At 47.0% G+C, this 13,928-nt stretch overlaps 1 protein-coding gene across 1 annotated transcript; it reads left to right on the top strand.

Annotated features, from left to right (window-relative positions):
* The first annotated feature begins 654 nt into the window (after window positions 1-654).
* On the top strand, window positions 655-9,137 carry LOC126546243 (uncharacterized). The gene is made up of 2 exons (XM_050194398.2): window positions 655-771; window positions 7,282-9,137. The coding sequence occupies exons 1-2, from the start codon at window positions 709-711 to the stop codon at window positions 7,720-7,722; spliced, it is 504 nt and encodes a 167-aa protein (XP_050050355.1). The 5' UTR covers window positions 655-708; the 3' UTR covers window positions 7,723-9,137.
* Window positions 9,138-13,928: the final 4,791 nt, after the last annotated feature.

Raw genomic sequence — 13,928 nt, forward strand, 5'->3', positions numbered from 1 at the left:
GTTAGCCGTGCGCTCTTGAAGAACAAAGTTAGCTCCCACTGCACGACACGAAAGCGAAGAGAGGGATAAGAATGAGGCATGATTTCAGGCAGCTTCGAACAGAAGGAAACTCGCAAGTCCAAGGCAGAAAGAGACAGTAAAATCGGCGCACTACCTGAGTTGCTATCACCTTCCTGCGGAGGCACTGAGGGCACCATTGAGACATATTGTGCGCCGAAAATGTGTCCGGGAAACTTTACAAACGCTCGCGCGCGGTGCCCAATGAGGGAAGTAAAAAGTGCAGCTCTGTCTCGCGCGGGATGCGAGAACTAGAGGCTTGCCACGACTCGTTCGATTCCGAGATTTCCCGCTATATATAAGTGCGTTCGCATCACGCCGATGCGATGCCTATCTCCGCAGATGTGCGGCCACTCGTCGCCGCCGACGTGACATTGAAGGGCATCTGTGAGCCGCTAGTCGCCCGATCTGTGGGCGGCCATCCGCGACACGGATTCGTACCGGCGTCGACTATAACTCGGGGCTGGATGTACTCGGTCGGCGGTCGTGCCCGACTTCCGCGAGCGGAACGATAAAGCCACCGGGAAAAAGACGGGTCGCATGGACCTTGGCAAAGTGGCGTTCGAACTTTCCCCGAGCGCCCCTGCGTGCGTGCCACCGGCTTCAGGGGTCGGCGCCACAGTGGCCGCCCACCGCACAGGCACACTATAAATGCCAAGTGCGCTACGAGAAACCTCCACTCGACGCTTCCTTCAGAACACTATGAGGAACACTGTGAGTACGCTGCCGCCGAGGCGGCCCTGTGTGTGTTCTTCGTGCTCCCTGTGTGTCTTCCTCGCGATCGCTTGCGCTGCTCTCGGAGGTGACCGTCTTTGAGGACCGCGCATTATGGCTCGTTGGGCCTCGTCGTGCGCCTTCGGGATACCCCGTACTGCAACCGTTCGCTGGAGTGCTCTAGAGCGAAGCGGTTACGGGCGGACACCATTACTTGTTGCCGGAAGAAAAGAGCGTTACTGGTACATTTCTTCCGGCACACAGGTACGTGGTTCCACGATTTATAGAACGCCAAGCGCCGTTTCGCCAAAGCGCGTCAACTACAATGGCAGCAATTAAACCTTCGGAAGTAAGAGCACAATAAGAAAGCACAATAAGTGCAGTCGGACTGCTTTGATTCCGAACGTAGCGTCATGTGTATGCGCCAGACAAGAATTCTAGGCAAGATGCCAGCTACATTAGTCCTGGGCATTCGACAGTATGTGGCCGACTGTAAGTCACGGGCGTTTAGAGCAGCTGCTCTCCTGAATTTGTTATCGCGACCTCCATGGACTAACAGCAGCAGGACCATGCACGGTGCTCAGCGGAGGTGTACTGACGGCGTTGTTTTCTCGCGTAGTCTTGCATAAAATTAGAATGTAGCGTTCGTTCTTAATTTGATGGCTCTCGCTACGAATACTAAAAATATAATCTGCAACCTGCCAAGGTTTCAGACGGTTTAGTTAGCATATTTCCTTATTTCTCCTAGTCCCTTACATAATTTTCCGTGCCACGAAGCAGGATTCGATCCTATCGTACGTGACCCGCTCGAGAATAAATAAGTAAAAGCAAAGACAAATAGGCAAACATTTTAATTTATTCTGCTTCACAGAGCACGCCATTAGCTACCCACAGCGCCGGTCGCTCTATAGTCTACGCTGATCGGAGAACGCATTCCAGAAGAAACGCGCAGATCAGCCTTGATGCGTGCCATGCGCGCGCTCTGGGGTCGAGCCGCCCGCCTTCCACTTTGCGAACGTGCAGCATGCCAATCGTGCCGCCGGGACACACCTTGAAGTGAAATTTTGGACCGCGTTCAAGAGTGGCAGTTCGGTCCAGTCTTATAACCGACGGCCGTAGACGCGCGCAGTCTCTGCCTATAGTACTCGATAAGGAACGGTCAGTGCTGACCGTTCTTGCTCAGGAAATCGCTCGGTAAAGGTTGCCTTATCCTTATGAGAACAGGCTGCGTACTTGCGAGGGCGGCAGGAATGTTGTCGCATATCAGATGCCGTCTTCTTTTGAGCGCTTGTGTTGATATATGCGTGCGTGTGTTGTATTGAAATGAGCGTCGCTCCATCCACCATGTATACGTTGTATTTTTTCTGCGGCTGGCTCACGCGACTCGAACTTTTCTCGTTGATGTTGGGAGAGATCCGCCGAGGTCGATCGGTTGGGGGGTAGGCGCGAAAAGACCAGCCAGCCACAGCAATATTATACTGCAAGGACAGATGGGGCGGCGGATAAAGGTGAGCTGACACTCGCACACGCAGCCTACGCAAGCGTCTAGAGCACATTGGGAACCTCTCGGCGGCCTGAAATGACAAAAAGCAATCATACAGATCAAGCGCGAGAGAAGGAGAGCTGTCATATACCAGCAGACAAAAACAAACCCGCTCGGAAGGACCCTGAGCTAAATTACGGGTCTCCCACGTAGGAGGCGGGATAATTGACGCGCTAATTTTCAACCACGTATGTAAATAGGCTATTTGATCTACAAGAACTTCAAGCAGGCAAACCTACCAGTGCCGTATGCGCATGCTACCTCTCTCGAACATTTATCCATGCGCACGCACGCACTAAACACGCTTACACGCTACATAGAAACAAAGAAAAGAAATAAAAGAAATGAAACAAAAGACATGTGCAAAGGTAGTCAACGTAGACAGTTTGTCTCTCGACAGCCCCTTCGCCATGTATGCACTGGCAGTACTTCGAGCTATAGACAAGAAAATGCAGCGTTTTGATTTTGAAGAATGAGAGCATTATCATAACGATGGCGAGGCACACCCGCATAGCGACGGTCTCGTTTGAGGACTGAATATGAACTGCCCTCCTGTACGTGCAGCCGGCGACACTTGGCGATACTGCAAAGAGTACGAGTTGGTCAAGGCCAGCTCTGTAGGATAACTGGCCTATCTGCAATGAATGGGGTCAACACAGTGCACAGTCTGAATGGTGGCGTCGCGCTCTTAAGCCCTAGGGCCCGGGATCAAATACCGGCCGCGACGGTCGCATTTGGGTGGGGGCGAAATGCAAAAACGTCCGTGTACCATGCAGTAGGTGCATGCTAAAGAACACCAGATGATGAAAATACTAAGGAAACCCCCTCTACAGCATGTCTTCGATTTTCGTAACATGCTCGCTGAAGAAGGCGTTCCTGCACAGCCATTCTACTAGTCTCATTTACACCCTTCATGCAGCACCCTTACAGTCGCTACTGGCCTCACACATTCGCGAGATGGTGTACCCTTGCCATGCGCGACCGCGAAGCCGGTCTTGACCCGACTTCGGGGATCGGACGAGAGCCGGCGTATTCATCATGTCCTATGGCAAAAAAGGGGTCTGGCGATCCCATGCCGCCAACTTCCTAATAGGCGGTTGTCCTTCCAGGCTTTTGGAACTGCCGTAGTTGCCGAGCGCCAGGCCGGAAACGCGCCTGTGGTATGTACATACCTGGCGGCAGCACTCGCCTGCCTCCCGCAGCAGCAGCGGGTGCTCGACTATTTCACCAAAGCTGTGGTGGCGGCAACGGGTGCCCAGAGACCCTGGCTATAGGGCCCGCTTTCGAGATCAGAACCCATTAAACAACCGAGCGCCAGGTCCCAGTACATGTATACCCATAGAAAAAAAAGAAAAAAAACAGTCAGTTTCCGGTGGCACCGGGATTGGAACCTAGTACTTCCCGCATACGAGGCGGACGGTCTACCATTTCACATTGCATCCTCCACATTGCATCCTTTTAGGTACAGAGTTGGTGAAAACATATGGTCCTAGGCGTACTGCTCTGGCACAAAGGGATCCACCGCGTTGGCTAAGCTCATTCGGCGCTGTGCTGCTGAGCTCGAGAGCTCGAAATGCGGCCACGGTGGCCGCATCTGATGGAAGCGTAAAACGAAAATGCCCGCGTAGTTAGATTCCGGTGCACATTAAGAATTAACTTCCTGCGTTCTGCCATTATCGTAAATTTTGTTATATCTAGTAAAATACAAAGGTGAGCTCGGTGGCGAGTGGTCATTGTTAAAAAAGACCGCGCGACAAACTGGAAAGACACGAACGCAGCGCTCTTTATTTATGTTTATTATCTCCTCTTCTTTTGCGCAGCAGGGCGATCAACGACGCTCAGTCCTGGTCAGGCCGTGCAGCTTCTATAGCGACAGATATTGCACGGACGCCTGAGACGCTAAAACGCCGTCGGCGCCGCCGTTTTCATGTTGTCCCGCTCGATAGCGCATGCGCAGCTCGCGCGCCGAGGTTTATGGTCTTCAGAAATACGGAATGCGGTTTGCTGGAAGAAAGAGAAGTCGACGCACCGCCAACACTATACGCTGAATCGCCTCGGTGGCGGAGCCAGGGCATACCGTTAATTCTGTCTTCCGTTGACGGCTGATGCGCGTCGTGCGCATGGCACTATAAACAGACTAACGTTCCTACTGAGCTGCTGCGTATGTACTGCTCTGAGCGAAACGGGCAGTAAACGTTAAGCTAAAATTACCGAATATTTCACTGGGCGTTGAATCACACCGCCGGTTTCCGGTTGTTCTCATCTCGTGCACCACCAAGGTGCTACGTCTGCAACGCCACTGGCGACGCTGCTCGTCACGCCAGCATTCTGAGACGCCTGGTAGCTGCCAGGGCACTGTTCCTTCTACCCAGCAGGAGTTGCCTTGCGTCCTGTGCTCAATCATATTTAAGTTTTCCGGAACTTTTGAAAATTGTCTGTTGCAGATCACGTAATTCTAGTCCTTGAACTGCATTATTCAGAGAGGCGGACATTACTTGCTCGAGAAATCGAAAAATGTATTCAACTAATCAACGAAAATTCCCTAATTAACCTCTTAGTCAGTTACTTTGCGGCACACATTGCAATTTACAAATTGTAGCCAGCGAGTTTGCAACGGGTGACCACTTGGGGTGAATTCGCAGAAAGACACCAGTTTGTAGATTTGGGCCATCAAAATTGCCGTAAAAATGCGCTGTTGTTCCACTTACCTTTCAACAAAACGCTGTTTTATGCGTTGAAACACAAAAGTAATTGGAACGCCCAATCATATTTTCCCACCCTTTGGGAAATAATATCTAGAAATAGTATCATCCTGGAGATTCAAGTGGATACGTCTTGCAAACGCACCGATTACAATCAGTAAATTGCAATATGTGCCGTAACATAATTAATGATGATGTTAATTACTCAATTTGTGTTAATTACTTGAATGTGTGTTTCGACTTTTCGTGCTAGTAATGCCAGCCTCTTCGAATAATCCAGCTCAAATACAAGAATAATGTCATCTGCTACAGGAAATCTTTAAAAATTCCCGGAAAGTTTAAAAATGATCATCCTATATTTTGAACAGCGTTCGAGAAGTCGAAGTGCATCAATGAACCTTGCTATCGTTGTCAATTTATTCGCCCTTCGGGCGACATTGCCTCATTTTTTGTTATTGAACTTTCAATATCTTAACCCTACAAAGCCCAAATACCATTCCACACCACAGAAGACTTAACCAACTTTTCCTTTTTATTTCGGGCCATGGAGAGTACATCCGTACAAAGAAAGGAAGGAAGAAATAACACGAAAAATTTTAGTTATAAATTAACCAGTAATCTTTCAGTATTTGGTTTACTGAGCTATCCACAATTGATATATCGCTTCAGGGTGCCAGAAATGCTACTCTCTGTTTCGTAGTAAGTTTAATGCGCCTAAATCACTATTTTAAGTACCAAGTTACCTTGAAGATCAGTATCAATTCGTGCAAATTAATAACACAATGTCTAAAAAGATAAAATTAAACCAAGGAGTCCCTCAAGGGTCCATATTGGGGCCACTATTGTTCCTTGCTTATATAAATTATATTGTAGAAATTCCTGATTCCCCTGAACTTATTATGTACGCTGATGATACAAACGTTTTCTTTTCATCAGACAATTTATTATCACTTGAAGTCAGTGTAAATAACTATTTAGGGCATCTTTCAGAATGGTTAAGGCAAAATAAGCTACGCTTAAATGCCAAAAAAACAACCTATATGATATTCCGACCTATAAACAAGCCTATAAGTAAAATACGTGTCACATTTGAAGGAAATTGTATTGCACACGTTAGGGAACAAAAATTTCTTGGTGTGTGGTTTCAGGAGGAATTAAACTGGAATACACATGTAAATCACCTGATTACCGCATTAGCGCGAATAGTTGGTTGTTTTCACAAAACAGTACACTTAATCCCATTAAGGTTAAAACTAAATATGTACTATGCACTCTTTCATTCTAAGGTAACTTATGGGATATTAGTCTGGGGAATAATATCGCAAAGAAATTACCATAGACTTGTTAATATGCAGAAGAAAATATTGCGCTGTTTCGAAAAGTACAGGGGAAAATTACAAGACCTGCCAACTGCTCCACTGTTCATAAAACATTCCATGCTCAGGGTTGATCAGTTATACTATTTTAAATTGCTCCAAGTAATTCAACAAAATAAATTATATGAACAAAGCCGCATCGAAAAACCATACTACTGTTTACGAGAACAAAGGATACGAGCACCTAAAGTAAGAACTTATTACGGAAAACAAAGTGCTGCGTACCAGACACATCATGTTTTGAATATCCTTGCAGATAGATTGAACTTTAAGGATAGTAGTGCTGCATTTAAAAAACAAGCAAAGAACTTATTAATTACCACATGTATACAGTATAAACATTAACCTGTGAATTTTCATGCCTCGACCAATGCTTAAATCATTCAAGAATTAGTATTTTGAGTGTTTCCATGTATAATGTAATTTCATTGTATCCTCATGCATTCTTAGTTTCAAATTTCTTGAATTTATTTTGTGTAGCTATATATTATGGCGTGCGCGCGACCTCTTCTGTATGATTATTTAGAGATGTTATGTAAATTTTTCTCTTGTTTATGTGATTTGTTAGGTGTACTCTTGCAAGTAGCTAGTTTTCCATTTTCCTGAAACTGATGTACTGCAATCCTTTTTCTTTTACTCTGTTGAACTCGAAGCGTGTGAGCTGCCACGAACTGCGGAGGGACAGGGACCTTTGTCAGGCTTGATTGCCTTTAGCCCCTGCCCCTGCAGTGAGATTTGTATACTGCTTACTGTAAATAAAAAACACTTACTTAAAAAAAAGTAAAAAAAGTCAGCGCATTGAATATTCGTTTAGCGTTAATTTTGTGCGGTTAAATGATTTCAATATCGAGAAAACGCGGACGCCTCTATTCCATCGTTGGCCTCACAGCTCGGCGTGTTGTGCGTCACCGTACTGTGCTTCGCGGTCAAACTGGGCTGCTGCGGAGACGTTGGCCCAGGCGCCCTGGGCCCCGGGGACTTGGGAGGACTAGGCGGCTTCGGCGGCCTCGGCGGAGCGGGTGGACCGGGCCTAGGCGGTGGCTTCGGCGACGGCTTCGGAGCGGGTCCCCTGGGTCTGGGAGCGCCGGGAGCCGCGCTCGCTGTGCCTCTGGCCACTACGGTGTCCTTCGTGCGGCAGCCGTTCATCCGTGTAAGCTACGTGACCCGGCCCGTGGTCACTTACGTCCACCAGCCGGTGGCAACCGTCAGCCACACCATCAGGCCTGTCGTCAATCTGGGACAGGCGCTGGTCGGCTCCAACGTGCCCTTAGCCGGAGTGGGACCCGGGCCTGGAGACCTTAAAGGAGCGCACTACGGTTGGAAGAAGTGAATGGCCCACACTTTGACGTTGATTTTCCGTGCAGGAGCGCTCATGTGACCGCTGGGCTGTCTCACCAACTAACTTTCATGGTATGACGAAACTCTCACCAAACTAAAAAAAGCGCCGGCCTTGTTCGCGAGGGAACGCAACCTGACGCGTCGCGACCGTTGTGTAGGCACCACATGTTTTCGCTTAGCTCTACGAATACTGGTATTGCAAGCTACGAGAAGTAATCCAGTCATTTCTTAAGATATCATTCTTCGCCTGCTCGCGGGTATGCCTTTGAAGGGTTCGGAAGCTTGTGGAATCATTTGCACCTTGGTCCATTGTTTTATGTTACGCAACGAAAAATGCGAAAAAAAATACATCCGCTCACTCAAGCTACCTCGGTTTTACGATAGCGTTGTTTTAATGAGTGCGCTTTTCGGGCTCAATCTCTGAAGCTAAGGTGAACGCAAGCGAATCGAAATGCTTTTGTTCTCAGTGAGATTTTTCTTATGTCGCGTTTTAGCTAGGAGATAATGTGAGAGAGAGAATGAAGAAAAAAATAAGGGACGCTACCACTGCAGGCGACAGCCACAGCCTCGGTGTAAGTGGCACGCTCAAGTGCAAAAGGAAGGAGCTCCCACCATTCGCACTAGGCTCAATTTTCGCCACATGGAAAGAAAAACAGGACTGCTGTTTTATTTCTAGGATCGTTTTTACAAACTGCATTACATCATGAGCGACAAAGGTCAACAATGGCCCTTTTAGATGACGCAACAGTCGTAGTACAAGAAATGGAGGCGGAGAAGGAGCCAAGGTGTGTCTTGTCGTGAAGGAAAAATGGGAGCGGGGATCTCTTTTGCATCACAGACGAAAATATGATGCTCCCTTGAGAGTCGTGACGGACAGCCGTTCTAATTATCAATGTTCACGGAAATGAAAAACACAGACTTTAATGTTTACGTCCTTGGGTAGATGACGTAAGGTAGCCATGCTATTCATGCCCCTTTCATTTTTATCAGGGCATGCGAAATATTAGTCAGATGACTTCATAGCGTTACCTCCCACTTTTCGGAAAGATCTTTGCGGTCTTACAAAGCCTGTATGGCTATTAAGAATGCACTTACCCCTAAGAGCGGATGTGCGAGAAGTGAAGGTACATGTCACTCTTTTCTAGTCGTGTTCAGACCACAAGAATATGCTCCAACGTTATCAGCTGTCCTTCCTGTCCCCGAACGAAAGTGTTGGCAATTGTTTTATCGCTGCATATGTGACTAGTACAGAAGTAATGCTACGTCTACTAAACATATATATACATTCACCATTGTGAATAATCAGGCTAGGAAAATAAAAAGGAATCTACACATTTCCCGCGCATTCTTGCGGGCGTTTGTATTTTTGATATTCAGAATAAAAAAAAATATGTTCACAGCAAATTACGTCCCTCTTTATGTGTGTTTTCTTCGTTGATGACCTGTAACAAACCTTTCACCGCGCTTATATTAGGTTGCGACTATATGAAGCGCGCCGAGCAGCTTTTCTTGCTTTTCGAACAGCAGACCTGTTCATCCGCAGGCCGGGGTCGTCATCGGATTCAATTCACGACACTTAAAAATGCCATACATTGAACTGCATAGCAGAAAATGTGTAATGTTGACAGGCAACACGTGGACAACGTTAGTTTCGGTTGATTTTGGGTTGAACACGCAGTCGGTGTCCTGTTACACTATGGGGATGGGAGAAGCCAAGGCAGAGGCATACTTTTTTTTCTTAATCTTTTTAATTGTTTTCTTTTTTTTTTCTGAGCGTGGGGTCAGCATGCCGGGAATGCCAGTGGTGACAAGATACCCATTTTAAGCGGCAATCTCTCTCTCTCTTTTTTTCCTCTTTACGAGCGACGGCTCCCGTTTACAAAACACACGTCGTTACGACATGCTTAGATTGGTCTTGGATGAGGAGGAGGGGGTCGCTTAGCGGTATATGAAACATGGTGACCTACACGTTTATATGTTGAGTGACGAGTAAAGAGAATGACAACCGCCCTTGACTTCCGCCTACACTAAGGGAGAGAAATGCAGTCAGGAGGGTATCATAAGAAGTGGTAGGAGTTGTTATTGCATGTCAAGGACCCCCTGCCACGGCTCAGTGGCGTTTGCATTCTGCTGCATTGGGACGTTAAATTCCATAACTTGACTTGATTTTGACTGCAGGACAGGAGTTATAAGAGAGCTATGGGTCACCGTTTTAAATGGCAATGGACTTATTAAGCTGGTGATGACAATGTATTGGCTGTAATGTCAAGAAAATGCTGGAGCTGCAAAATTATCGAGCGCGGTGACGTCACGCAAACGATTTGCGCTACCACCATACGCTTCAACGCAATAATATACCATTTTAGATTTTAGTTTAGCGCCCGCAGCTGCTGCGTACAGAATACGCAAGTGCCCCGAGTACGCAAAAAGAATTTTCGTCTAACAAGATTTCAGCAGGTTTTAGTTGCGCGCTCCCTGTGCGTCGCGATAGGGACAACGTCAAAAAAAAAAAATTTTTTTTGTCACTTGATTCAGCGTGTTCCTCAACGCCATCTCCAGCAGCGTTATAGAAGCTCCACAAAATACGAAGCCCTTTCAGCTCACGTCAAGTTGTAGCTTTCTCGTCTGCCGTGTTTCGCCCTGTACATGTATGTTTGTTTATGTTTCTATTTAGCTTTATGCATACCCTGTAAATGTGTTTATGTTTACAGTGTTTTATTTGCACTGGTTCGCAGATTGTGTTCTGAATGTGTGGGTACGCTCGCTCCAAAGGGAATTTTTTTGTTTTATTTTATTTTGTTTTGGTTTTGAGAAGAACCGTTCACGGTGAAATGTTGTCGGTGCTATCCTGAAACGAGATCAATGACCTGTTAAAAGCAGCGAAAAAACTTTATAGGTAAATTCCCGCGCTAAACCAAGTACTTCTTGTAGCAGGTGACCCTGCTGTTTGTACTCTTGTTCAATTTTGATCTGGCGGGGGAATTGCACACGCCGATCCCACGAAGACCGAATCAGAGTCAATGTTTCTGCCGGTGTCACCTCGCTACGCGTCGATGCCAACACAACACCGGCGCCGTGATCCTGTGCTGCCCCCAGCGTTTCGGCTTTCCTGGCTGTCTCAGCTTCAGCGCCAAGTGACAACAACAGGCGACACCCGCGCGAAACGCTGAGTCTTGGCCATTTTTAACATAGCGTATCGGCACACTGCGAGTCATAAGAATTCAAAGAAAATAAAAGTAAATTTCTGAGGCTGTCGTGACCCTCCGAAGAAACATCCGAAGCATGCGAAGCAACAAGCCGCAGCGCTTGCCCGCTGCCCGGGCTGTCATCCCCCATCTCAAGTTGACGGCAATGTGATGCCACTGCTAGCAATTTCGGAACATATTTGCAGCCAGAACAACGTGGAGCAGAGCTACCACTTATTTTATAGGTTCCTCAATGAAGCAGCGCTACTCAAAAATGCATGCACACACAGCAACCGCTAGCATCGTTGATCTTGACGCCCGCCATTGTGTAAAACATCTGGCGTTTTCGCCAACAACGGAACCTCGCAAGAGCTCACCACAAGAGCCCGCAAAGCCCGCATGCAAGCAAGAGATGCGTGCTTATACACACGCAAGGCCAAACGTTGCGGTTACGTTATACGCTTGCGCACTTTTGAGACGCAACGGCCTTGCGAATTACGTACGTACATACGTTAAACTAAAACTGCGTAATGTTGCTTTTTTTCTGGATGGTCGTAGAATAACACGTTAGCTACTACCGCTAGAAAATTTCCACACTAAGTGATAAATGAGGTGGCAGTCAAAAATACTGAACGCAGTTTCAGTTTAGTCTATTTCTTGGGCCCCGTCAGTTGGCTTATATTGTAGCTGCTCTCTCCGGGGTCAGTTCGGCATAAAGTTCGCCGCTGTGCCGTGGAGGTGTACGATATGATCAGCATATACCAACTGAACGAAGGGCTGAAGAGACCCAGGGGCGGTACAGCGCGGAGGGTTCCTTTTCATCACAAGGTGGAATTTACGAGAAATATTTTTCACAAATAAAAAGCAGCATTTTCCACTCACCGAATAAGGAGCACTCAAAGTACTTTTTTTTTTTTTTTAAAGCGCAGCTTCCTTTGACGAACCTCCCGGGTTTGGCATGGCTGCTGAGACGGTTGGTATCTCGGGGAATATATTTCTGGTTATAGCGGTGTGTCTTGCACAATTGTTCGGTTCCGGGCATAGTGTAACCGGAACTGGATTTAATGCTAACTGAGGCGGCCCGGGGTGGCAAGTGATGTACGTAATCATGGACTTGAAGTCAAACATAAACACACCGTTAAAAGGTAAACAAAAACCCGGGGCACACCGTTATCGTCAGGTCGCCGTTGTCATTCAGTCGTCGTAATTTCATCGCCTTCATTCCTTCGCTGTGATGCCTTCCTCATCGTCCAGGCAGCTTCGTTCTCCCGCCGTCCCTGCGTTGTCATTTCGAAAGCATCACACCGCCGTCGTCACACCGTCATCGTCATTCCATCGTCATCAGGTCACCGTAATCATGCTGTCGTCATTCCATCCTGATAATGCCACCATTGTCCTGCCGTCTTTGTGATGTCGTCGTCGAACAGTCATCGCCATGCATTCATGGTCTTACCATCGTCGTGATGCCATTGGGGTCATTCCATTGTCATTCCAGCGTTGTCATGCCATCATCGTCACGTCATCGTCATCCTACAGTCGTCGTCATGGTATCACCGCCACGCTGTCATTTCAGAATCTTCATCCCATTGTCGTCATACCATCGTCGTCATGCCGCCTTCGTTATAAAGCCTTCGTCATTCCATTGTCGTCATTGCGTCGTCGTTATACAGTCATACCATGCTGCCTTGGTCATCCAATTGTCGTCATTCTGCCGTAGTCATTGCAATGTCATCATGCCATCATGGTTATTAATTGCGCCATCATCATACAGTCGACGTCGCGCGTCCGCGGTTATATCGCCGTCGTGATGTCGTTGCCTTCGTTCCAACATCGTCATTCCAGCTTCGTCATCCGAGTCTCATCATGCCTTTATTGTCAAGCCATCATCGTTATACAGTCGTCGCCTTCCCATTGTCGTCATACCGTTTTCGTCACGCCGTCGTCGTCATACTATCGTCATCATTCAAGAAATGTCATGACATTGTCATGTAGTTGTCGTCATACCGTCATCATCGTTCCATCGACGTCATTCCAACGTCGTCAATGCACCGTTTTCATGCCGTCATGGCCACTCAATCTCTGTCTTTCTATCGTTTGCACTCCGGCGTGGTCATGCCATATTCCTTCTGCTATCGTCTTCATGCCGTTGTTGTCGTTCCATCGTCGCCATTCCAGTGTGGTCACTCCATTTCTGTCAACCCATTGCCTTCGTGCCGTCGTCGTCATATCAACGTCGTCATTTCAATGTCATCACTATTTCGTCGTCACGCGCGCGATCCACAAGTTCGAGTGCCACAAGCTAGGCATTTTCGATGCGATGAAAATGTGTGTCAAACCTGGTCGTGTGCTCTACACTGGCATATATGGTCGTTAAACAAAAACAGCGCTCTTTGTGAACACCAACAAAAGCTTCGTTTAAGCCAGGTCCCACAGCGCGTGGAATCTGCAATATTTTTTTTAAGCATATTGCAAGCAGCATTAACAACGGGACAAGAAAAACTGACCGTCTTTTGTCTTCATTTTATTGTCAGGTTTTCAGTGTTGTTTCTTCCTAAACATGTATTTTTAGAACATCACCTCTTTCTCTCCATTACCAGTTAGCATGCCTTGCAAATATTCTGAGCACAAGGTATATGTTTTGTTCTCGTGTTTCTGTCGTTTGCAACGGTTTGAAAATGAATAGATATTGCGCTTATTTATTCCTGGTGAGATACGCTTATTTGGTGCACACGATGGTGACCGCCGCTGAATACCGCAGGTAATTGAACACTAGAGCCACTAGGAAAAACAGTTGAGTTGAAAGATGAAAGATTACATTGAAGTGAGAACAGCACATGAATTTTATACCATGGTTTGTTTGTTGAATGGATGGCTGGTCGGTCGGTTGGTCTGATGATCGTTTCGATATGGACTTATTGTTTTACTATATCAATGATCTAAACACAAAAAAAAACGATGACACCTGAAGGTACATTGGACACACAAAGCGCTACCTTCAACGACAGTCTTTAAT

Source organism: Dermacentor andersoni, chromosome 1 (assembly GCF_023375885.2).
Source record: "Dermacentor andersoni chromosome 1, qqDerAnde1_hic_scaffold, whole genome shotgun sequence".
Classification (NCBI taxonomy): Eukaryota; Metazoa; Arthropoda; class Arachnida; order Ixodida; family Ixodidae; genus Dermacentor; species Dermacentor andersoni.